Genomic DNA, 25,233 nt, shown 5'->3' with positions numbered 1-25,233 from the left:
GGTTTCAAGTCACAGGACTGAACTACTACTGTTTCCACCATCTAATAGATCTGTCCCTGATATATCCATTGCAGTCTCAGGCCTTACTATAACTCCTAGGCAGCAGGCCCACTGCCTCAGGTTCATGTTTGACGCAGACCTTTCCTTCACCCCTCATATTGAATCACTCGCACACTCATGTCACCTCCACCTCAAAAACATCTCCAGAATACACCCTTTCCTTACCAGAGATACACTAAAGACACTTATTTTCTCTCTGATTCATTCTCGCCTTGACTACTGTAACTCCTTACTAATCGGTCTTCCCCTCACTAAACTCTCCCCTCTACAATCTATTCTGAATGTAGCGGCCAGGCTCATCTATCAGTCTAGACGCTACAGCGATGCCTCGGGTCTGTGTCAGTCGTTACATTGGCTGCCTATTCATTATAGAATAAAATATAAAGTTATCACCCTCATTCACAAGGCTCTCCATAATGCCGCACCACCATACATTTCCTCCCTCATCTCTGTCTACCGCCCAACCCGTGTTCTCCATTCACTATGACTTAACACTTACATCCTCTATTATCAGAACCTCCCACTCTCGTATACAAGACTTCTTCCGAGCTGCACCACTTCTCTGGAATGCTCTACCCCGGACAATCAGATTAACTCCCAATTTCTTCAGCTTCAAGGGCAAACTAAAGACACATCTTTTCAGACAGGCCTATCACAATTTCTAACGTAAACCCTTCCGTACTGTCATTAGAATCCCTAAATTTAACCTTCCTCTGTCCCCGCTCCCACATTACTCCAAACGATATGATGCTATCTCATGCTAACTTTATCTGTCCAAGCTCCATCCACATGTTAAAGGACATGACTGGTGACGGCTCATAAAGTTTTATGTTTGTGTAATGACAGTAACTTCTATTACAGCATTGTCTGAATACTGTATAAGCATTGTCGCCCCTGCTACCTCTTGTGTCACCCCCTCTACCTCATAGATTGTAAGCTCTTGCGAGCAGAGCCCTCAGTCCCATTGTGTGAAATGACTTTCTTTGTAATGTATCTTTCTTGTCTGTACTTGAACCCTACAAATTGTACAGCGCGGCGGAATATGTTGGCGCTATATAAATAAAATATATTATTATTATTGTAGGTTGGAGTTGGACAACCCTGATATAATACATTTCTGAATCTGCAGGTCAATTGATCAACTGATCATAAAACCCCTCATACAATGCTGTAGCTAAATGTTCTAGAAGACGCCCCCCATGTACTTGGACTTGTCACTGCATTACACCCTTCAGAGCGCTGCTCTCATAATCATACTTCAGTAATTACAGCAGAGAGGAGGCGCCTCTACACAAGGTAATACGGTGAATCCTTGTGATGGTGCACTGCTATGTCATGTATTACGGCTACGGTCCTGCTCAGGTCACATGACTCGAGATGGCGGCTGAGATCCACTCCCGGTCTCCTCACGGCCCTGTGCTCCTTACGAAGATACCCGGGCACCGGGAGCACGTGACCTCTGCTTGCCTCATCCCGCGAGAGGACGGCGTCATTACAGTCAGCGAAGACCGGTAATTATACTCCGGGCTGAGAGGGCGCTAGTCATCCTAATGTGGGGTGAGAGCTATTGTATCACCTAATGACGTCACTGCCTTAAAGTGTGCGGGGTCAGAGCCCCGGCCCGAGGGCAGCCCCAACTGTGCAGGGAAACCCGGGGGAGCTTTGTGATAACTAGTGCATAGGAAACGAGAGGTTGTCCATAGCAACCAATCAGGCTTCTGCTTTCATTTATGAAAAGGATTGATATGCTGAGAACTGCAATCTGATTGGCTGCGGTGCAGAGCCCGGAATCTGCTTAGCAGCGTTATATTGCTAGGGTTTCTATTGATCACTGGTGAATGCAGTGATAGAGACCAGCAGAGGGCGCACCTGGTGCTGGGAAACAAAGCTGTGGGCATGACACTGAGCCTGGGGTTTGTTTACATATCACTGCTCTCTTTGTGTGAGCCATATGGTGATGGGGGCTGCTGGAGGACAGGAGCTAATACGTCTTCTCACTAGAATTGGTGAGGGGCCTGACGTCTTCTGGAATGTATTTACCTGCAAATTGTCCTTTAGTGCAGGTTTTAAGGGAATGATCATACAGGCCTGTAAAGCTGTGGAATTTTTATGTGAAAAATCCAGTGTTTTACAGTAGCAGCAAAGTGCATGATATTTTATAGGGATAGTCAACATGTATAGGTCATACTCCACTTTTGGGACCCACACCTATCTTGAGAAAAGGGGTCCCCTGACCTCTTATCTCTTGACTGTTGTGAATGGAGAGATTGCCGTGCTTCCTCCACTCTAAAAGAGTCCAGAACTAGCCAAGGCTGTGGATTTACACCGCACATTGTGTTAGTTTTGGCAATGATATGTTGGAATTGTTTCTCTAGCCCCCACAGTTACTGAGCAATCAGTGCTGCTAGTTTCAAAACCCGATCATGTGGGTGGTTCCAGGTTATCTGCTCCAGCAGAGGACCACCCACCTGACACTAGTGGGTGCTGAATCTAAGGAATAGTGTGGACTTTTGTCTAAATTTTGACGCATATCACCCCAGTGCCCTTCAGATTATAATTGGTGAATACAACGCTTAGCTAATTAAATTTCCATCTAGTGTGAATGGTGCTTTGAGATAACCCGGTCACGTCTATGTAGAGAATCCCTCTGCTTTACTGAAAGCCTTGTGATGCTGCAGGAGAGTGACATATGTGATACACAACTACTTTATCTCGCTCCTATTTCGGGTATTTCTGATCCTGTTTTTTAAACCATTGGAGACTTATAACAATGTCTTCTCAGTGTTTTTTAATTACCCTATTGATGAGACATAAATGTCTGAGAATAAAGAGAGTGTTGTGCTTCTTCCCTGAAGAACAAGGGATTCTTGTATAATTCATAACATGTGAGGAGTCACACTTAACCCTTAACCCCCTTTCATGTGATCTTCTTTATATGTCGTCTGCTTTCCCTTAGGCATGTCAAGGGCACTGCTTCTGTATTGTCAGAACCACAGTGGGGGGCGATATACTAAGAAGAAAGTATCAGAATTCATTACGGCACTACAAAAAGTGTTTATAAGAGGGGATGGCTTGTAACCTATTTAAAGGGGCTGTACCAAGAATAAGTATTGTTAGTTATCAGCTTAAATCAGATAAGGGCTCGTTCACATCTGCGCCCGGCACTCCATTATGCAGGTTTCCATTTCCTGCATAAAACAGAGCAGGATACGGAAACCTGCAGGACTCTTTCATGCCCGCCCATTCATTTGAATGGGTGAGAAAGATGTCCGGCCGTGAGCGTTTTATGCTCTCCGCCGCGAAACTGGGTTTTTTAATCCGGACACAGAGTCGGACATGCAGTACTCTGTGTCCGGATTAAAAAAAACGGTTTCGTGGCAGAGAGCATAAAATGCTCACCGCCGCTCACGGCCGGACCCGGTCTGTGGTTTCCGTCGTCTTGCATGCGGAAGACGGAAAGCACAGAACGAAGACCAGAACGCAGGAGTGAACCTAGCGTAAGAAATACTTGTGTCTACATATTGTTGCTACATACTTATGGCGCCCCCTGGTGTTTTGATTCTCTCAGAACATCCTCTTAGGCTGTGTTCACATGGAGGAATCTGACGTGGATTTCGCCCCTGAATCTGGTGCAGATTCCTCCAGGAAACTGCAGTAAGATCGCAGCAGGACAAAGTAAAAAGAAGCAGGACACCGCGGTTCAAGACTCCCTGCAAATTAGTCCCATTCATCCGGGCCTAATCAGCAGTGGGAAGCCACAAAGGATACTAATGCACTGAATCAGCATCCCCTTGTGACTAGACCGCGGCGTAAATGCCGGTGTTGGAAAATGAAGAAGCGTTCCTCTTCATTTTCTCCCGTGTGAACATACCCTTATTGTACCCAGTTCTGCTGGTCACACATGCTCAGTTAGAGCACCTGGATCCTCTTGTACATCCGAGTGATTCTTGCTATTGTGCATATCAGCAAATAAATGTCAGTACACCAGGTTTACATGGCAGAATGTATAGAGGCTAAAATATTCTGTTTCGGGGATTCAGAAGCAGAATTTTCCCATTTTATCAAATCGCTGCTGAATTTTCGAATTCTGCGTCTAATTCCAAGCTGGCCAGGTGGTATTTTTTTTTCTGCCTCCCATTCATTGCAATTGGAAAATCCACATGAAGATTTGAGCTTGATGCTTATTTTTTTATGAGCATGGCATATAATTTTAATCTCACTTGGAGCTGATTTTGAGGTGGAATTCGCCTCAAAACCCATTCCAAATTTCTATGTATGAACGTACCCTGAGGTGGCCATTTTAAGTAGGAATAAGAAGAAAACCAACATCTTGTATAGTTTAATAAAGCCATATAAGCATATAGATAAAATGAAGCAGAAAATCCACGGTATATTCTATAGAGCAGCAAACATTTTCTTTTGTATACGGTTTAGGGAATGGCGTAGTATTTTAGTAGAGACAATGGGGGTCCTAGCGATTAGCATGTACCATAGTATAGGTAAAAAATGTGTTGTTGCCGTGGTGGAGCTTTTTGGAAGAGAAGCTTCATCCTTTTATAGATCCAGAGAACCCTGTAAAACAGAAGAAAAAGAGGTGACTCGCTTTCTGAGGGTCCCTTTGTTCCAGCAGTAGGGTCTGCTCGCTGACAGACAGGTGTGATGACGTCACTTTCATGTGCAGCCAATTGGAGTTACTGTTTTCGTTCATGTAAGTGTCACTGCCGAGGCCAGCGATTGGCGGAGCAGTAACGTGAACCATGAATGTGACATCACCACTTCTAGTCCAATAGGGAATGTAAACTCTGAGGACTGGATTCACAACGCTGCAGCAGAAGAACCTTTAGAAGATGAGTTATCTTTTTTACAGGGTCCTCTGCCGTGTAGCAAATTTTAAGAAATATTTCTGGACTATTTCTGTAAGGATAAGAGCTTCATTGTATAAATAAATGGCTTTTGTATCTTTAGGACACTGCGAGTATGGCTGAAGAGAGACAGCGGGCAGTACTGGCCAAGCATCTATCACACCATGTCATGTAAGTGCTCCAGTCTGTTATTCCTGATCCTCCACAATGTAGTAATAATGAGTCTGCACTCTTCTGTGTTTCCCAGATCTTTTATACTGTATGGATTCTAATATCGTATGTAGTTATTCTTGCTCTTTGCTCAGTATGTGCAGTATATTTGATCCACAAAACCAGTTGCTCCCCTGCCCCTTCATCTAAAAGGGGAACTTGTTTTACTTTTGCCAGGGCTCTCTTTAGGATACGTTAGTTATAATATGGATCAAACATAATAGTAACATATTCAGCCTTGCTGTCCCCCCTTTACTCTCTTTATGAAAGGGGTTTTATAACTGATGACCAATGCTTAGGATAGTCAGGAATGAGGAGGAGGGGGTGTTACTGATAGTTGGCCACAAGGAGGTAGGAGCCGGCTCGGAAATACATGTCACAGTAAATATTAGCTCTGCCTCTCTGGCTGTGTAAATAAGGCAGATACTAGTGTGTGTGTGTGTGTGTGTGTGTGTGTGTGTGTATTGCTCGGTGGTAAGTGTGATTCTGGAAACCCTGTCTATAGACTGCTGCTATCTGACAATAACAATGTGCGCTGCTTTGTTACCCGGCTTGATCTCCGCATGTTTCCGGAGGAAATTGCCGATTTGGGATCAGGAAATGTCTGCTACAGAATATTCAAATTAGTAAACATTTGTTGATTTTTTTTTATTTTTTTTTTTACCCTGTATTGACTGGGTACTGTTTGAGGTTTAATGACTATATGATGGCTTGTGTTATGTAGGCGAAGTAGTATTCTTATTATGGCACTGTATGGGGCTACATATCTGAACTGCTCCATTCATTCTTATTATGAATATGTGGATACCTAATAAGTGTAGGAGTTGTGTGTTTTATTTCCCCCTTTTTTTGTGAGCTCAAGAAAATGTATTTTCTGTTAAATTGCTTTGCTTTGTTTTTTTATTTACTTTATTTTTTTATTACTTTAGTATATTTTTAAAATAATATTGAAAGGAGTCTGTCACCAGAGCCCAGCATATTAACTGGCCCCACAGGTGATAGATAGGTCAGGAGAATTTATTTATTATGCTTACTTATACAGCACCATCATAGTCTGCAGTGCTTTACAGATATTGTCAGTCAGTGTCCCATATAGGGCTCACAATCTACATTCCCTATCAGTATGTCTTTGGTGTGTGGGAGGAAACCGGAGTACCCGGAGGAAACCCACGCAAACACGGGGAGAACATACAAACTCCTTGCAGATGTTTCCCTTGGCAGGATTTGAACCTAGGACTCCAGCGCTGCAAGGCTAAAGTGCTAACCACTGAGCCACTGTGCTGTTGGGGACTAAAAATTTCCCTAAAGCCTCCTTGTGAGTTGGACACTAGTGTGCTGGTGTGACTGGCAATCCATTCACTCCGTTCACTTCTACGGGGCTGCGGGTACTGTAGCATAAGGAGTGCCGGTCACACACAGGTACTGGTGCTCCATTTACAAGGAGGCTTTTGGTCCTCCCCCGTTCTCCTGATTGCTGAGGGGACCCGGGGACCATAACTCCAGGCACTTATCTCTTTTCCAGTGGAGAAGTATCCTTAAAGGCACAATCCCTTTAATGGCAGTCATTTAGGGGTTAAAATCAAATCTACTGCTTGCACACACAACAAGAAAGTAAACTTTCGGCATTCTCACATGAACTTTATTTTTTATCTTAACATATCCATTATGTTTTATTTCAGCGCCTTGTTCAGCTCTGAGATACCACCATGAGAGTAGAAGGATTTTTGTGGGGCAGGATAGTGGGGCTGTTGTGGTAAGTACCTTTGTATGTTTTGGCTCCTTTTTAAACAGAAATGTACTGGATATAAGGGCCAATTCAGACATGTTTGATCTGGAAAACACAGTCCTGACCATCTGTGGCTTAGCTGTACTGAACTTGCAGTATTATAAATGCAGCCCAGCTGTGGGTCTTCTGTCCCATACTGAAAGGATACCCTGAGTATGAGACAGTAGCTCCATAGTCAAACTGGGACTCGCAGCATTGCAGGATGTAGTGAGTTTGGTTCAGCCAAGCCATAGTTGGTTTGGAAAATATGGCTGTCACATGGACTCTGTTTCCTAGCCGAACCTGGCTATCTGAATTGGGCTAAAGGGTATAGGTTTCTGTAGAAAATGTAGTCTCTAGAGACTGTGATGAGAGATGCATATAGGGATTGGGCAAGTAATTGAAATGATGAATTCAGAAGTCGAGTGGATGCAAAAAATTGTATTTTCCAGGATACTTTTAATATATTTACGATCCTCTCCAGATTGTAACGTGCCAAACCTTGACTGCGCGAATGAAATATTACACTTATTTTGGGGTTTAAAGGGCTGTTTCTAACCTAATGATGTATACTTCGTATTCTTGTAACTTCCTTCAGTCATTCTTTACGTCTGAGCGGGCATTCACACTTGCGCCCGTGTCTGCCCGCCGAGTCTCCGTTATATTCCCCAGAAAAACGGCATAGGGGACGGCTTCCTAACGGTCCGTTTTAAAACCCATTCATTTGAATGGCTTTTAAAGGCAAACCGTCGGTGTCCATGTACAGCCTCTCTACGGGGAAAGCGTTATTTTGGCTGGACACAAAGTCAGACATGCAGGAAGCTGTAATATGCAGTTTCTCTGGGGCATAGGACATAGACCAGGCGGGCAGACACGGGCTGAAGTGTGAACGCCCCCTGATATAATCCTTCATTTTATGTAACACATTTTGATGAAGATTCCAAATTTCTCATCTACATTTTTATGCATTATTTTCATTATTATACCGTTTTTGCTAAAATATTTTATGATATATTTCTTCATGTGCAGGAGTTTTTGATCTCTGATGACTTTAACAAAATGAACTTTGTGAAGACGTACCCAGGTATTCCTACTATTCTTGTTGTTAAAACTTTACTAGACATTCATATAGAAGGACATTAGTTGAAAATTTGTAGATCACATTTGCCCTATGTAAGTTTAGTAAAGAATACCAGTTATATGTACTTATGCCTCTTATTGCAGTTGGTAATATGCAGCTGAATATTTGCCTGTGCTTACTCCTTCCAGCTCATCAAAGCCGTGTGACAGAAATCATTTTCTCTCCTGGCCCTGAATGGGTGATCAGCACCGGGCATGATAAATTTCTCACCTGGATGTGCACTCAGAGCGGATCACTGGTGGGACGGCACGCGTTCTCCTCCTGGGCGTCCTGCCTACAGTATCTTTTGCACAGGTCACTGGGTTAAGAATGAATGTAAAGATGATGATAATAGTTTAACTTGAAGCATTGTTTATTAAAAATAAAAAAGTCTTAGGGCGGGTTCACACCTGCGCCCGGTCTCCGCTTTCAGCTTTCCGTCTTCTGCCCGAGAAACTGGACAGGAGACGGAAACCGGCAGTCACTTTTCATACCCATTCATTTGAATGGGTTAGCAAAGTGTCTGCCCATGAGTGCCCGTGAGCGTTTTGTGGTCTCCGCGGCGAAACAGTTGTTTTTGTTTTGTTTTTTATAAAAATGTACACAAAGTCGGACATGCAGGACTTTGTGTCCGGTTTTAAAAAAAACGGTTTCACCACGGAGACCACAAAACGCTTACGGGCGGACACTGTCTGCTGGTCTCCGTCTCCTGTCGGGAGAAGACAAAAACCTGAAAACGGAGACCGGGGCGCAGATGTGAACCCGCCCTTACTTGTTTTACAAGTAAAATACCACTCTTGTTCATTGGCCGTCCTTGATATTGCAGCCAAGTCTTATTCATGTAAATGCTGTAATACCAGAGAGGCATATTTTATGAGAAAATACTATATACCTTTTATTTTCTTATCCTGGCTAACTCCTTTAAATATGCAGTACAGAAATTCACAGAACAGGTACAGTAGTGCTAGAAGTATTGTTCAAGTATATTTAATGTGAAATTTTTATCTTTCTAGTCAGAAATCCTGCTCCGAAACCTATAAACCTATGCATCACAGAGCTCAGCTTCTCTCCCTCTATCATATAAACCTATGCATCACAGAGCTCAGCTTCTCTCCCCCTATCATAAAACCCTACATATCACAGAGCTTAAGATTCCCTCCCTCTATCATATAACCCTATATATCACAGAGCTCAGCTTCTCTTCTCCTATCCTATAAACCTATAATATCACAGAGCTCAGCTTCTCTCCTATGGTATAAACCTATATAACACAGAGCTCATCTTCTCTCCTCCTATGGTATAAACCTATATAACACAGAGCTCATCTTCTCTCCTCCTATGGTATAAACCTATGTATCACAAAACTCAGCTTCTCTTCTACTATGAGATCCTGCTCTCAGAATAGAATGCAGAATTCACTCAAAAGGTTCACTTTAAATATAGGAGTTACATGGGTTGTAAATACTTTCTGGTGACTCAGTCGCATATGATTGTGGTTATCTTTGTTTTTAGTTAATCTTTTACTATCTCTTGAAATATTAATTTTATAATTTGAGCACCTTGCATTCTGTCTTCTGTGGTTCCTATTTGACAGTGCTGGTTCTTGCAGCGTACCTCCAGTTATAAACAACTTTGCATAAATTATGCTGGGTTCACACCAGCGTTCAGCACTCAGTTATCAGGTTTCCGTCTTCTGCATACACGTCTCAGCGGCGCTCACAGCTGCACACTTTTCAAACCCATTCAAATGAATGGGTTTGAAAGATGCCTGCAGGTTTCTGTCTCCTGCCCTGTTTTGTGCGGGAAACGGAAACCTGCAGAACGATGACCGGGCGCAGATGTGAACGAGCCCTGAATGGTACAGGTGAATATAAAAAACTTTAAAGAAGACTTTTCAAGTCCTCATCGGTGTACATTATTAAATACCACTAGAAATCCAACAGTGCGCTGGAGATATCAGTCCTGAAATTAATGGCACCAATATCTCCAGCTCCAGGAGCATACCAAGAAAGCTGACAGTGCGCTCCATTCGGCGCACTGTCTGCTTTCTAGCATTATAGAATACCACACATCAATGAGGATGTAAAAGTTTCTCTTTTAAAGAAATATGTTTTCTTTATCAATTTCAGGCAGAGTTACTTTCTTCATATTAGTCTACGAAGGGGTGGGATAGAAAAGACACTCTAATAAGGTACACTTTTAACACTGCTAGGTTTGCAAATAAGAGGCTTCCAGTACACAGAATGAGGCAATAAATCAATTAAAGGGGCTCTATCATTGGTAAGAGTAATTTTTAACTAAACATATACTTGCATAGCCTTTAGAAAGGCTATTCCACACATACCTTTTGCATGTTAATCCCTTCAGTAGTTTTTGAATGATCTCGCTTTCATTCATATGCTAATTATCCTCCAGCATGTACCCCGGAAGTCTCAGCGAGCACTCTCTCTTCTGTGTGTACAGCACAGGCTGCTGCTGATGATGACTTATCTCCCTGCTTTCACACACATAGCGGAGAGTGCTCTCTGAGACTTCCAGGGTGCACGGAGGAGGCTAATTAGCATATGAATAAAAACAGGCTCATTCAAAAACTACTGAGGGGATTAACATGCAAAAGGTAAGTGTGGAATAGCCTTTCTAAGGGCTATGCAAGTATGTGCTTAGTTAAAAAATGACTTTTCCCAATGATAGAGCCCCTTTAATCTGCTCACAGGAGAATCCTTCTCCACCCCACCCTTCTCCATGGAGCTGTGTGAGTGAGACTGAATAGGGATTCAAATATAATGTATACAACAGTCCGATTAAAGATACAGAGAAGGAGAACAACTTCGTAAGTGGGGAAGGAAACAGATCTCCTTAATAAGATACATTATAAAATTTATATAATGCAGGTCCTTGTTTTAGGAATACTGGATCTCAGGAATGGTACGTCCAAGAGAGTTGAGACTTGGTGCAAAACATCCCTGGACACCTGATGTATCTGTGTGCCAAATCTGGTGAAGAGTGGTCCAGTCGTTTGGTGAAGCATAAAGAAGAGACAGACAGACAGAAACTAATTTTTATATACAGTATATGCGATTGAGAATGGTAAAATATAGTCATTTAATTTGGCGCCGGGTTCTGTGACTTTTTCGTCTGACCTCACTTAAGGCCGGGGCCCCACGTGGCATAAATGCCGCCGTTTGTCACAGAAACGCTGTGGAGATAAATGCAGTGTTATACAGTCACAGCAAAGTGGATGGGATTCTAGCAGATCCTATCCCCAACTTTGAGGTAAAATACCCGCAGCAGACACCCTTTGCGGTTTTGGAAATTGCATAATGTCAATCATACCTACGGAAATGCTGGTGATTTGCCTATAGGTATAATTGAAGCAGAAACTCTGCAGAGGAAACCTTTGTGAACTTTCTGTGCAAATTGCTGTGGGAAATCCGCAATACTTGACTCAGACATGACTCAACAATCCTGGTTCACAGTAAGATCCTTTTGTGTTATGTGTACCTTGTGTGTATTAAGCCAGATAATCCTTAACAAACCTTGTACAGGTACGATGAAGAAACAAATTATGCTTTTGTCGGAGACTTCTCTGGCCAGATTACACTGCTGAAACTGGAAAAAGACAGCTGTTCTGTCATCTCCACCCTCAAGGGTCATGAAGGTAATTTCTGGTTAAAGCGGGTATTTGCACTTATTCCATTATTCTGGGAACTCCAGTAGAGGTGAATGGAGAGAGCCAAACATGTGGCTACCTCCCCAATCACTGCAGACACGACAGATGAATGTCCCATAGATGCCATAAAAGTCTGAAAATACCCCTTTAACTCATTTCTATGCTGTGGTAAAATCTATATCCGCCATAAAAGGTCCATGTAACAGATTTCAGCCCATTCCAAGATATATAAAATATACTTTATGGGCTCACTTTTTTTTATTTTTTTTTTTTATTTGGAGCAAGCTTGTTGTTTTACTAGCAACTCCATATTTGCTTTGTGAGATTTTTGTGGTGGTACTCCTGTGGTTATGCAATAAACATCTGTGATGAGAATACTCCTTTAAAGAAGACCTTTCATGAATTTGGGCACATGCAGTGTTATATACCGCTGGAAAGCCGACAGTACGCTGAATTCAGCGCACGGTCAGCTTTCCCAATCTACCGTAGATCTTCACAGTCAGAAGGGCGTTTCTGACACTCTGTCAGGAACGTCCTTCTGCCTCGCGGCGCCTATAGCACTGTACAGTGTGACCGGGGAGGAACGTCCCCTCCCTCTGCTCACAGTGCTCGTCCATAGACGAGTATTATCACGAGGGGAGGGGGCGTTCCTGCCCGCTCATACAGTACAGCGCGATAGGCGTTGCTGTGCAGAAGGACATTCCTGACAGAGTGTCAGAAATGCCCTTCTGACTGTAAAGAGCTACGGTACCGGCACCGATAGTTCTTCACCTGAGGCACAGATCGGGAAAGCCGACAGTGCACTGAATTCAGCGCACTGTCTGCTTTCCAGCGGTATATAACACTGCATGTGCCCAAATCCATGAAAAGTCCTCTTTAAGTGAACAGTAAAGATGAGCAAACACTATTCGAAACAGCCGTTTCGAATAGCACGCTCCCATAGAAATGAATGGAAGCGGTTTGCACGCAGACTTTGCCGGAGGCCGGCCACTTAACCCCCTGCATGCCGGCATCGTTCTATGGGAGCGTGCTATTCGAAACTACTGTTTCAAATAGTGTTCGCTCATCTCTAGTCAACAGCAAATCTAGGGGGGAGGAAAAAATATTGCTTCATAGGTTTCTTTGTAGCTTTCAGTGTGGATTGTGGTGCAAATTTCAACCATTTGTATAATTTAGTAGCACAGAACCAAAAATACTCTTAGGGGACGTTCACACTACAGTTGTGCTGTCCCTTACACAATGCTAACAATGGACACTAACAGATCTGTCATAAATCAATTAAAAATCCCATTGATTTCAATGGGATTTGAACTGTTGTCAGTTTTCTCCAAATTCGTCACATGTGCGTTACTTTAGCAGACATAATAATGCAGGGCGCAGGTCTTTTGTGTCTATTAACAAAGACAGACTTGTTCTGGCCTCACAACATCCTTCCATGGTTTCTTTCCTCTTTAACCCACGTCTCCCAAAGTATGTATGTGTGGAGGGGGAGTTCGGTCTTTTCAGGTGCTATGGCGCACCCCTGGAGTAGATTTGGCCTATTCCATGTCACTGACTTGATTGATCCATCGACTTTGAAACTGACCCTTTGATTATTTTACTTCTACTTTGCACTTATCCACCTCTGAATGATTCCATTATCAGCAGATAGCACATTTTATGACCACTCTGTTTGGGGCCCACGCAGGTTTCCATCCCTATGGCATTTGAGAGATTATGCCCAGCTGTTACCATTACAGAGGGCCTGATCTCAGACGTATAAGCTTCTCTCGTCTCCAAAGGGACAGACCCCCTTTGCTCGCAAATACATGGCTAAGTGAACTGAAGCCCTTGGCAGGCAGATCTCACCCGGTTAATGGCAGGTCAACTGGTCTCATGCAGCCAAGTCATCTACATGTATAACATTTCGTGAGACCCAATGTAAAATTCTAATGCATTGGTTTCACACTCCAGCCCTACTCCATACGCTTTACTCTAGTCTACTTGCCGCCTGCTGGAGATGTTTTTCAACATTTGGTACGTTGTATCACCTCTTCTGGGACTGTTCCTTACTCTGCCTTTTTTGGACAGAAGTCCGAATCCTCACTGATGTTAAAGGGGCTCTATCATTGGGAAAAGTCATTTTTAACTAATCACATCCTTGCATAGGCTTTAGAAAGTCTATTCCACACTTACCTTTAGTATATAGATTGCCTCAGTGGTTTCTGAATAAGTCCGTTTTTATTCATATACTAAATAGCCTCCAGCCAGCACAGGAAGTTCCCAGCAGCACTTGTCTTTTCTATTATCTCCTATGTGTGTGTGCAAACAGGAAGCTGAGTCATCAGCAGCAGCCTGTGCATAGGAAACAATAGCAAAGGGGGTGCACAATGCATCGTGCACCAGTCTAATTAACATATGGATAAAAACGGACTTATTCAGAAACAACTGAGGCAATATACATACTCAAGGTAGGTGTGGAATAGCCTTTCTAAAGGCTATGCAAGGATGTGATTAGTTAAAAATGACTTTTTCCAATGATAGAGCCCCTTTAAGGTTTTTGTATTTTTTAACTGGTCCATTACATGGATCTGATCCAAAAACAGATACAGTACCATCAGATAGTGTCCTTTGCATCCGTCATGAAATGTCACTTTTCATAGCATTTTGGCTGTCATAACTTCAGACAATCATTTCCTCCCATGAGGTTTTTGGGGTTTATTTTTTAATTCAAAACAATTGCCAATGTAAAACAGGTGGCTTTATTACAGGCCATTTAGGGGCACTACACCTGTGGTCTATAAGGACATGTGAGTGGTTTAGTCTCCCAAATTGCCCTGACTGATTCACTAGAATGATTATTTAGGCTTAGTAGGAATAAAGTTTTGCCTGGTTATTACCGGTATATCCTAAACCTGCTAAGCAATACTATTTAGTTGAGAATATCCGTACTAAATCTAATTTGCTGAAAGCTTTTTGCTTATGACCTTTTATGCAATCTATGGAAGACCGATATATATGTTACTTTATTAATGCAGAACATAAATAATAAAAAAAAAAATATCCGAACACTCTCTTCTTTCATCGCCTCTTTCCATTGGACCTAATTTGTGTCTTATAGAGAAAAAAAACAAAACTATACGCCATGTCTGCTCTTCTCCTATGTAAGACAACTGACTGGAGCAGGAACCTACTGCTGTGTACTGACCGCACTATGACAGATGATCATGAAGGTCCATACTTTGCCCAACACTGACCAAATATGGAGCAAGTCAGCTGGAGATTAACCCTGTGTGTTATCTGCAGGATTTCTACTAGTACAGTGAGTACATGCACCCATAGGAGTGAATGGACGCAGCCGGCACGTAGGGGGTTAACCGACCGCTTCCATTCATTCCTATGAGTGCGTGCTATTCGAAACTGCTGTTTTGAATAGTACTTGTTCATCTTTAAAGGGGCTCTATCAGCAAAATTATGTTGTATGAGCCCCACATATATGTGAATAGCCTTTAAAAAGGCTATTCAGGCACCGCTAATCTAATTTTAACCCCCCTGCCCGTTTTAAAACAAAACTATAAAAACATATATGTAAATCATACCTGATCGTGCACGCTGGGCGGTTGTGTACTTTCCGGCATCATCTTCGGTCCCTCCTTCCTCTTCTTTCTTCTTCCAGCGACTTCCTCCTATCCTGGCTCTTCTCCACCTTCAACTTCTTTTCTTCCGGATATGAAGACGTTCGCGAGCGTACTGCGCATGCTCACGTAGTTCTAAGGATACTTAGAACTACAACAAAAATGGCGGCGGCGCATGTGCAGTAGCGCTCCGGAGGGAGCGCTACTGCGCACGCACAAGATTTGACCACAACCTGCCTGAAAAACAGAAGATGAAGGCGTAGACGAGCCAGTACAGGAGAACGTCGCAGGAAGACGAAAGAAGAGGAAGGAGGGACCGAAGATGACGTCGGACAGTGCACGACCGCCCAGCGTGCACGTTCAGGTATGATTTACATATATGTTTTTATAATTTTATTTTAAAATGGGCAGGGGGTATAAAATAACATTAGCGGTGCCTGAATAGCCTTTTTAAAGGCTATTCACGCATATGTGGGGCTCTATCAGCATGATTTTGCTGATAGAGCCCCTTTAATTTCTACTGTTGGTGTCCAGATAATGACAAAACTATGAGGACAACTATATATCTGGTGTACACTTTTCATCCATTTTTAGGTTTATTAGTCTTTTAAAGTTGTTTTTCCACGCACGCTTTAATCCTGAGCTCTTTATCGATGTTTTCTACAAACATAGGCTGGATTGTGAAGGGATTTACAGATGTGCCATCTGATCTTGCCCTGTACACATACTACTGACGTGCACTAACTTCATTGTGCCACGTTTATTTTCTTCTTTCAGGCAGCATCTCGTGTCTTTACTGGGATCCCGTTCAGCGATATCTGTTTTCGGGCTCATCGGATCACAGCATTATCTTGTGGGACATTGGCGGGAGGCAAGGACGAACACTAATCCTACAAGGACACCAGTAAGCATTTTACAGATCAATGCTTTGTCATATCATTTTTATTGAGTGACCATGACTGGAGTATTACTGCTCAAAGTAATAGAGCTTTATCTGATGGCAATGAGAGTTTCAACCATTGGTTGGCCATACGCCAAGTCCATTTAATTTAGTTCAGTAACTACTTTCAAGATGTTGAATGACGTTCACTTACTCAATACTTACGTGTTTGCAACGTTTGACTGAATGACTTAAAGAAGCAAAGAACCTGAGCGTGAAGCCAACGGACGTCATTGTCCATAGCGCGTATTATCTGTGCTTCACAGACTGAAAGATGCAATGTCACTTATCATATATTATTGGATTTTTGCTCCTGTACTCAGTGACATGTTGTTTCACAGGTAACAGAAATGTATATAGTGATGGAGAGTGGCTGTGCATTAGAAGGTCAAGGCGGTATATAATGTATGTCCTCTTTATTCTAGTGATAAGGTACAAGGTCTGTGTTATCTGCAACTTACCCGACAGCTGGTCTCCTGTTCAGCCGATGGTGGAATCTGTGTTTGGAATATGGATATCGAAAGGGAGGAGGTAACAGAACACTTCAGTGCATTTTGGGTCATTGACTATTGCACATTTAATATATGTCTTACTCTTTCATTATTGTCTTTGTATACAGTCCATGACAATAGGGCAGAATTATTTCTGATAGAGTATTGTACACAGTCACTGTGTGGCGGAACTATAACGACTTCTTTCATGAGGCCATAAAATATCATATTATGAAAGTTTGTTACAGCATTAAATGTGACACATGTGAACACACCCTAACCAGGCACTTATTTACTAGAGGATCTGTTGACTGATACTTGGATTTCTGCCATGGATGTGCAATTTGAAGGGCTGCTGATCCACATAGGGTTACCAGTGGGGCTAAGCTTTTGCATGCCCGTGTGGAATTCACAGCCTAAAATCTTGTTGTAAACAGGTTGCATAGCGTACGGGTCTGACACATGGGAATGGATCCCTATATATTCCATAGTGTCTGAAAAGTGTTTAGTACACTCACAAAATAAACTCTCCCATGTTTTCTGTATTCAAGGCTCCTCAATGGTTAGAAAGTGACTCCTGCCAGAAGTGTGCCCAACCCTTTTTTTGGAACATAAAGCAGATGTGGGACACAAGGACTCTGGGGTTACGCCAGGTAATGGGATGGGAAAAGAGGACATTGACTGCTTTTGACAAAAATGTCTGTATCGTACTTCTCTGAATTGGCTTTGTGCTCCATTTTCTGTCTGTGTAGCATCACTGCAGGAAATGTGGGCAGGCAGTCTGTGGGAAGTGCAGCTCCAAGAGATCCAGTTACCCTATTATGGGTTTTGAGTTCCAGGTGCGGGTCTGTGACGCCTGCTATGAGAGCATAAAAGATGAGGAGTGAGTATTCTGAAAGGCTGCATGTTTTTTGTTTCAGTCATGTCAGTTTTTTTTGTCTTTTAACTTGTTCCTAATAAAGAAACCTGTTTTAACCTTAAATACCAAGGGGTGCCCTGGTGTCTTTTACTGGTGAGCCTAAATCTAGATTAACACAACAGAGTTTCATCCATGTATTGTGTATGCAATGGATTTCCTGGCCTGAACAGTATGCCGGGAGAAGGACTTCTAGTATAATAGTCACATATAATGCGAGGAGTCCTGGCCTCCCAGTCATGTACTGTTTTGTAGTTCTAGTGTGGGACAGTATGTCACTGGGAGGTAGGGACTCCTAGCAGCATAGAGGACTATTATGCTTGGCGTTCCTCTTCCTACATACTGTTCAGGCCAGGAAATACAGTGCTTGTTGATTCTCACTGGTGAAAATTGCTTGTGAATCTAGGCTTAGGCCAAGTTCACACAGGAGTTTTTTGTTCAGCATTTTGATGCGTAATCAGCGTCAAAATCCTGCTAAAAAAAAAACGCCTCCCATTCACTTCAATGAGAACAGGTCATTTACTTTTTCCGCAAACATTTTTTTTCCCGTTCGCAGGAAAAAAGAAGCAACCTGCCCTTTCTTCAGGCAGATTTTGTGGCTAATTCAGCCGCAGACGTCCGTCTCGTGACACTCCCTCCCGACTAGGCCGATTCATTTGGGCCTAATCCGGAGCGGAATGCCGCGACTGGATCCCGGTGCACTGTATGCGCTACACTGGAATCCAGTTGTGACTAGCCGTTTTTTTGGACTGGATTCTGAGGTGGTTTCATAACCACTGGCTAACACGGTACAAAAACAAACATTTTCCTTATATGTCTATAGGATACGCCTAATTGTATTTTAAGGGGAAATAAATGGACATCATGGAGCAGATGAACTCCTGTGTGTATATTGTGAGATATACAGGGAGTTGGACGACGTCTATACTGTTACTCATGTGAATAGAAAATATTCTTATATATAGTATTAGTTGTGCATGTAATAATAAGAAAACCTTTTGCCTCTAATTTTTATTTGTTCAGTCGAACATCATTGGCCACATTCCATGAGGGCAAACACAACATCTGCTTTATGACTATGGATATCTCTAGGGGGCTTATGGTCACGTGTGGCACAGATCGGTTAGTCAAGGTATGTTTTTCTTGTTTTTTTAGTATGTTAGACATACTGTATGTTTTAACATTAACCCATCAACTGCCATGATCCCCAATTGGGGATCGGGTACTTTAACCCGCCTACAAACGCCATTTGTCATTGAGGAATAGAAACAGGTCATTCATGTGCGCCAGCAGGATGTTACCCATGATAGGAAACCTAAACTAATCACATGCATGCATTGCCTTGTGCACAAAAGGTAATTTTCATGGTGCAGTTCCCATATTATTGGGGGGGGGGGGAAGGCAGTTAAAGAGGTTATACGGTTTCTAGCATTGATGGCCTTTCCCTAGGATAGGTCATTAATATGAGTGTCACTGCTCCCTCTCTGTACAAACTGTAGCAGCGAGTGTAGGTACTGCGGTGCTGTGCCATTGAAATCTACGTGGCAGCGCTGCAGTGAGTAGCTCGGCTGCCGGTATGTAAATTATACCACGTACTGGTGATCTGCAGGAGTCCTGGGTGTCGGACCCCTGCAGATCTAATATTGATGGCTTATTCTATGGAAAGGCCATTAATGTTAGGAATCGGATAACCCCTTTAAGTGTCCGGATCTCAAAATATCCCCTTTTTACTGAAGAGATATGTTGGGTTATTTCTAATATATATTACATTTCTTGTAGATCTGGGACATGACACCGACAGTGGGTTGCAGTTTGGCAACTGGCTTTTCTCCCCGTTGATGCGGTTGACTTGGTTTTGTCCAGAAGAAAGCACCTTATGTACTGCTCCATACGTGCACATCGGCTCATCCTGGGCATTGCCCATAACGTCTCTGCTTCTTTTGTACGTATGGAAGCAAAGCAATGCAACAGCTCTCCCAAACAAGGAGGAGGTGCCTTAATTCCCACATACCTGCGCACCATTACCTTTAACTATGCTTCAGCCAACACTGCTGGAACTATTACAAGCTGTTTACTATATGATCACTAGCAACGGGAGGAGTTCCAGCTGTGTAAGATGGATCCAGCAGCCTTTCATTGCTGCCTATACAATGGTATTCATTGTGAAACAAATTGGATTACCTCAAAAGTCACCCTAAGAGCTCAGACACCTTATTTTGTTTTACAAAGGCCCTCAAGTCTTACAATAGACCTCACAGATATTTTTAAGTGTATATACAGTCCACAGTCCAGTAAATTTGCACACTGAGGGTGTACGTACAGGTTTATATGTTGGTTATATGCCAGTGCTTGTGATGTCAGTTGTAGCCTACTGTATGTAGTTTATATAGTATCAGCCTAATCGCTGGGTAACAAATGTAGATGAAGTATATTTGTAACCTGCTCCGTTCTACCTAACTGTGAAGTTATTACATTATCGGGCTGATTTCTAGGTGGGTGTTTGATGTTTTGATTGAAATGTATTGTCCCGATATCGCAATGGAAAAACGTCCAACTGAAATCATACACGTTCACTTCCTTTATTAAGTCTTCAGGTTTTGCTAAGATAATACCTCTTTCTATCTGTCATTTTAATCCTGTTTGTTTTACCTGCTTATTATAAAGGCCTAAATTCTCGAAATTTCCTAAATCTGCAGGACGTGTTCTCTAAGGGGTTTTCCAGGATCGCTGGACCCCCACTGATACGATTTTGATGACCTATCCTAAAGCCCCTTTAATACTCCATTTGCTATATGTCTTAATAATTAGAGATGAGCGCGCTCATGTCTATTAATAATATGTCAGCACGATGTGTCGTCCACAACTTCTCTACTTATTTGCTACACTGAAATCTACCATGTATAGATGTTCCAAGAGGCATGCGTTTATCTCTGATTAATGGTAGTTCATGTAAAACTATATTTTCTGGATATTGTAGTGTCTTAGGTTGAGAAGTTGCTTGCTGAAGTAGAAACCTTCCCCACTACATCTGCAATAAAGATCAAGTCCTGTCCTCCAGTCATTGGGGATAAGAACCTATGGAGCTCTATATTCTCTGCCAAGTTCTAAACTACTATACTATGTATTGCCCATTTAATATTGGGATGGTGCCGGGCATGTTATAGAGGGTCACTCAATCTAAAGCGTTACATTTTATTTCTCCTTTTACCTCCACAGCTAGTTGCTAGGTGGCAGAACAGTCAAGAATAAAGCGAATGGTGACTGCCATAGGCAGCGCAGCTACTATCCCTGAGAATAAGACTATCATGTCCGGTCTTGCGATTCACTATTATGTGTACAGAATGGATTGCAATTGTCAACTGGCTTTATTCATCCCATAGTCTTAAAGAGGTTGTCAAGGCGTACAGTCCCACATGATCTGACATCCTCCATGACATCCTCATTATGCATTCAGCAGTGGAAGTTGCTTTTTTTCACACCCATGTCACATTGGGCAGGAGAATATGCCTGGACAATCCCTTTAAGGCTACATGCACCGTACTGTCTGTTATCTGTGTTTTTTAACAGATACCACTGACCCTTCTATGGCTCCATATACTTGACTGTGTATCATGGGTACATGTGAGGGAACTTGGGATAGGTCCTACTCCAGTCTGTGCGTTTTTGCAGGATCGTCCATGTACCGTTCATGCCATTTTCTCACAGACCTATACATACACGTGTTCATGTATCCTAAGTGTGTTTTCTACAATTAGGCAGCGTTCACACTACCGTCGGTGTGTGACAGCTAGTGTCCGCTGCTAATGTCCGTTCAAAATCTTGTGCGGACATTAGCATCGTTGATTTAAATGGACATCGGGTGTGTTCTTTTACAGTTTGTGTCTGTCCTTAACTGTCTGTTCCCAAAGATGTCCGACTTTTCAAGCGGACAGCAAAACCCGACATGTAGGTTCTTTCTGTCCGCTTGAAAAGGCTTGAAAAGTCGGACATCTTTGGGAACGGACAGTTAAGGACAGGCATGGACAGTAAATAACACACCCGATGTCCATTTCATTTAATGCAAAATGTCACAGACCAAGCTAGTGTCCGCTTCTAATGTCTGCGCTAGATTTTGAACAGACATTAGCAGCGGACACTAACTGTCGGACACCGACAGTAGTGTGAACGCCCTCTTAGCATATGACATTTGATCAATACCTGCTGGAGTGTTGTATGGCTCCCTAGGCATCTCACCACACATCTCTCTATGCCCGTTGTCAGATCTGACAGGGGCGTACATATGTTTTGCAGAGCCCCTTTGAACATTGTTTTTCATACGACATGCTTTGTTGTAGAACAAGGGGGGCAGATTTACTAAACAGTCTAAAAAAAAAAACAACTCTCAACCAGTTGCCCATAACATTCTTTATTTTGTGTTTGCTTAAGAAAAAAACTGCGCTGTGATTGGTTGCTGTGGGCAAATAAGTCAGATTTTTACTAAAGACAGTTTGATAAATGCGTCCCAATGTGTCTATATGAAGCTGTGCATTATATACATATCAGACTACATCATATGGTACATTCTACGGTTCTGGATCTTTATATTTCAGTTCCATGTAATTGGCGTTGTGCACTTTTATTTTCCATTTTTCCTTTCCCTTTTTTCTTAAATAATAGACGCGATGTCACTCTTATGTGATAACTGCTTGGCATGCAGTAAAGGTTTCCATATGGTTCTGCTGTTGTCCCTGGAGCTATTGACTACTGATCTGGTTAATGAAGACAGATGTAGCGTGAATATAGATACATGATGCAGACTATACATTAGTCTATCACATTTTGTGTATCTTGCTTCTATTAGGGAACATGTGCATATAGCAGTGCGTGTCTGCAGGTTGGTCCATATTGTACAATTCTTCTTCTGAAATATATTGGAATACAGCTGTCCGTCCAATGTGTATATGTTTTCCCTACAGTATTTCGCATTTAGTAACTTGGGTTTTTTTTTTTTTGGAAATTGAGACCTAAATCCATTATACCAAATAAAGCCAACAACAGTAGCATCCTCCATCCAAGCTGATAAATAACACTTATACTTTATTCATTGCCTTAATCATTTCAACATTTTTTTTATTTTTTTTCACCAGTAAATATGCGTATTTTGGTGTTTTCTGTATTGTTCTTGCTGGTCTTTTATTGAGTGATAAAAACGTTAACTGGAAATATTTGGTTATTGTTATAAATTCTTCTGCTACACCTGTAGTTTTATCTGCACTCTAGTGGACTCATCTGTATAATAATCCATTTGTTATATAGATACGTCAGTTCAGACCCGTACATCATTTTGGTCTTTAGTTTCATTCCATCTTTTCTAAGGCCTTATGCACACAACCGTGCTTGGTGTCAGTGCGCTAGCCACGTTTTTCACGAATAGAATGCCGACCGTGTATGATCACTGTCGTGTGCTTGAGGCCTTAACCTAATTTTTAGTATGAAAGATTATATATATGATAGAGAAATATAGATATATAGTGCAACATTGTTGACCTCAATTGTAGACTCGCAGCGTCTGTCTGGGTTAAGGCGGGTTCACACCTGCGTCCGGTCTCCACTTTACAGGTTTCTGTATTCTGCCCGAGAAACTGGACAGGAGATGGAACCCGGTAGTCAGTTTTCACACCCATTCTTTTGAATGGGTTTGCAAAGTGTCCACCCGTGAGCATCTTCCACCTCTCCGCAGCGAAACCGTTTTTTTATTAACCGGACACAAAGTTGGACATGCAGGACTTTGTGTCCGGTTAAAAAAACAAAAAAAAAAACCCACTTTCACCACGGAGACCAGAAGACGCTCACAGGCGAGCACTGACTGCCAGGTTTTCGTCTCCTGTCCAGTTTCTCGGGCAGAAGATGGAAACTCACAAAGAGGAGACCGGGCGCAGGTGTGAACCCGCCCTGAGTGCTATATAGGTATGTTTAAAGCTGCACAAGAAGCAGATAGAAGAACTTTATTATAGTATTACTGCTATTTCCATATCTTAGTACTAACATAACCAGTGAAGATTGCTATCCGCTCATTGCCAGGTTTGTAAAGGATCCTTTTAAGGATTATATTGGGAACAAACCGCTACTAACCGTTACTAAAGTAAGGCTACAACTCTATAGGGTTACTTCTATATCTCATGTGCTCTCTATGCGATGCATACAATGATGATTTGACAGTACTGAGATAACTCTTTGATACCCAAAGCCCATCTTGCATAGTAGCATTGCAGCAGAGACTTCGGGCATACATGATATGAGAATACCGAGCCCCATTCCCCCGGAGAGGAGCAGTTTTATGCACATTTCCTCAGACAGGCCGATACTGATGGACATATAGATTACAGGCTGACTAGAATGAAGTATAAATATAACCGCTCCCTTCTAGTCTCCTAAGTAAAGCAATATATCTGAATAAAGCTGCTGACCGTTTCCTTCAAGATTTTTCTAGTTTTTTCCTGGTATTTTTTTTCTCTAAAATATTCTGAATATTCCCCGTACATACAGGCATGTAACCTGAGCACATACTAGAACCATTCCACATTGAAAGCCTTTTATTTAGTGATGAGTTTACTGTAAATTGTTCTGAATCCTTTATTCTATCTCTATTTAGTTTTTCTTATTCGACAAACATGGATGTCCACCTCCTACGTTTTTGGCACTGCTGGAAACAGTGGAAAGTCGGCAGCTAGATCTACCACATCATTGGACCTTTAAAGGGTCCTCTGGACTTAAAACATTGATGGTCTACCCTGAGGATAGGTCATCTATATCAGATTGGTGAAGGTTTGATACCCAGCACCCTCATGAATAAGCTTGATATGCATAGAGTGTAGCAGGAAGCGGAAGGCTCTGTTCCCCATGTAGTGGCCAGACCAGGTACTGCAGATCAGGTTCCATTCCCTTGAGTGGGAGCTGAGCTGCAGTGATGCAGTTCCACCACTACACAGAGAATGGCGCTGTCTGCTTCCTGCTCCATTCTATGTATTGACCACAGGGAACAGCGGATTCCTGGGGGTGCTGGATATCGGACCCTCACCAATCTGATATTGATTACCTATCTTTAGAGCCGGTCATCAATAATTTTAGTCCAGAAAATCCTTTTAAGGTCTCTGTTTTTTCTCTGACTGCTGCAAAATTATTCTGAACATAATGGCCTTAGACGACTATAAGCTGGGCCCTGAAAGAAGATTTTGGAAAGCATTTCTGCTTCACTCCCAGCACTCTGATGTGTTAGGATACGTTACCTATGTCCTCAGAGCCCATTTAGATAAACTTGAAGAATGTTCTTGGTTGTACCTGATAACCTTATACATGTTCTGTTTGGTCATGGCTGTCATTCATAGGACAGGCGCCCTTCAGGTGTTTGATCTAGTAATACTTGTTCTGTTTATAGCAATATCAGCTTGCCAGCTTTGGTACCGTTATCTTTCAAGTCTAAATGCATTTGGGAATTGTCAGAGATACAACTGCCTTCTTCTCCATGTCCATGTACTCTCCAGGATAATGTATGACTTATTTAAAGTGTTTTCTTTCTTTATTATTGTTATGTTTTTCTAATAAAATG

At 42.3% G+C, this 25,233-nt stretch overlaps 1 protein-coding gene across 1 annotated transcript; it reads left to right on the top strand.

Moving 5' to 3' along the window:
- Positions 1-1,430: 1,430 nt before the first annotated feature.
- Positions 1,431-25,233, top strand: WDFY1 (WD repeat and FYVE domain containing 1). Its single transcript, XM_075268886.1, has 12 exons — positions 1,431-1,571; positions 5,026-5,093; positions 6,812-6,885; positions 7,927-7,981; positions 8,167-8,317; positions 11,563-11,675; positions 16,079-16,205; positions 16,667-16,772; positions 17,284-17,385; positions 17,485-17,615; positions 18,672-18,780; positions 19,428-25,233. Exons 1-12 carry the CDS (start codon positions 1,438-1,440, stop codon positions 19,485-19,487), a joined length of 1,230 nt encoding a protein of 409 aa, XP_075124987.1. The 5' UTR covers positions 1,431-1,437; the 3' UTR covers positions 19,488-25,233.

This window comes from Leptodactylus fuscus, chromosome 3 (assembly GCF_031893055.1).
Source record: "Leptodactylus fuscus isolate aLepFus1 chromosome 3, aLepFus1.hap2, whole genome shotgun sequence".
Classification (NCBI taxonomy): domain Eukaryota; kingdom Metazoa; phylum Chordata; class Amphibia; order Anura; family Leptodactylidae; genus Leptodactylus; species Leptodactylus fuscus.
This window is presented reverse-complemented; position numbering and strand designations above follow the sequence as displayed.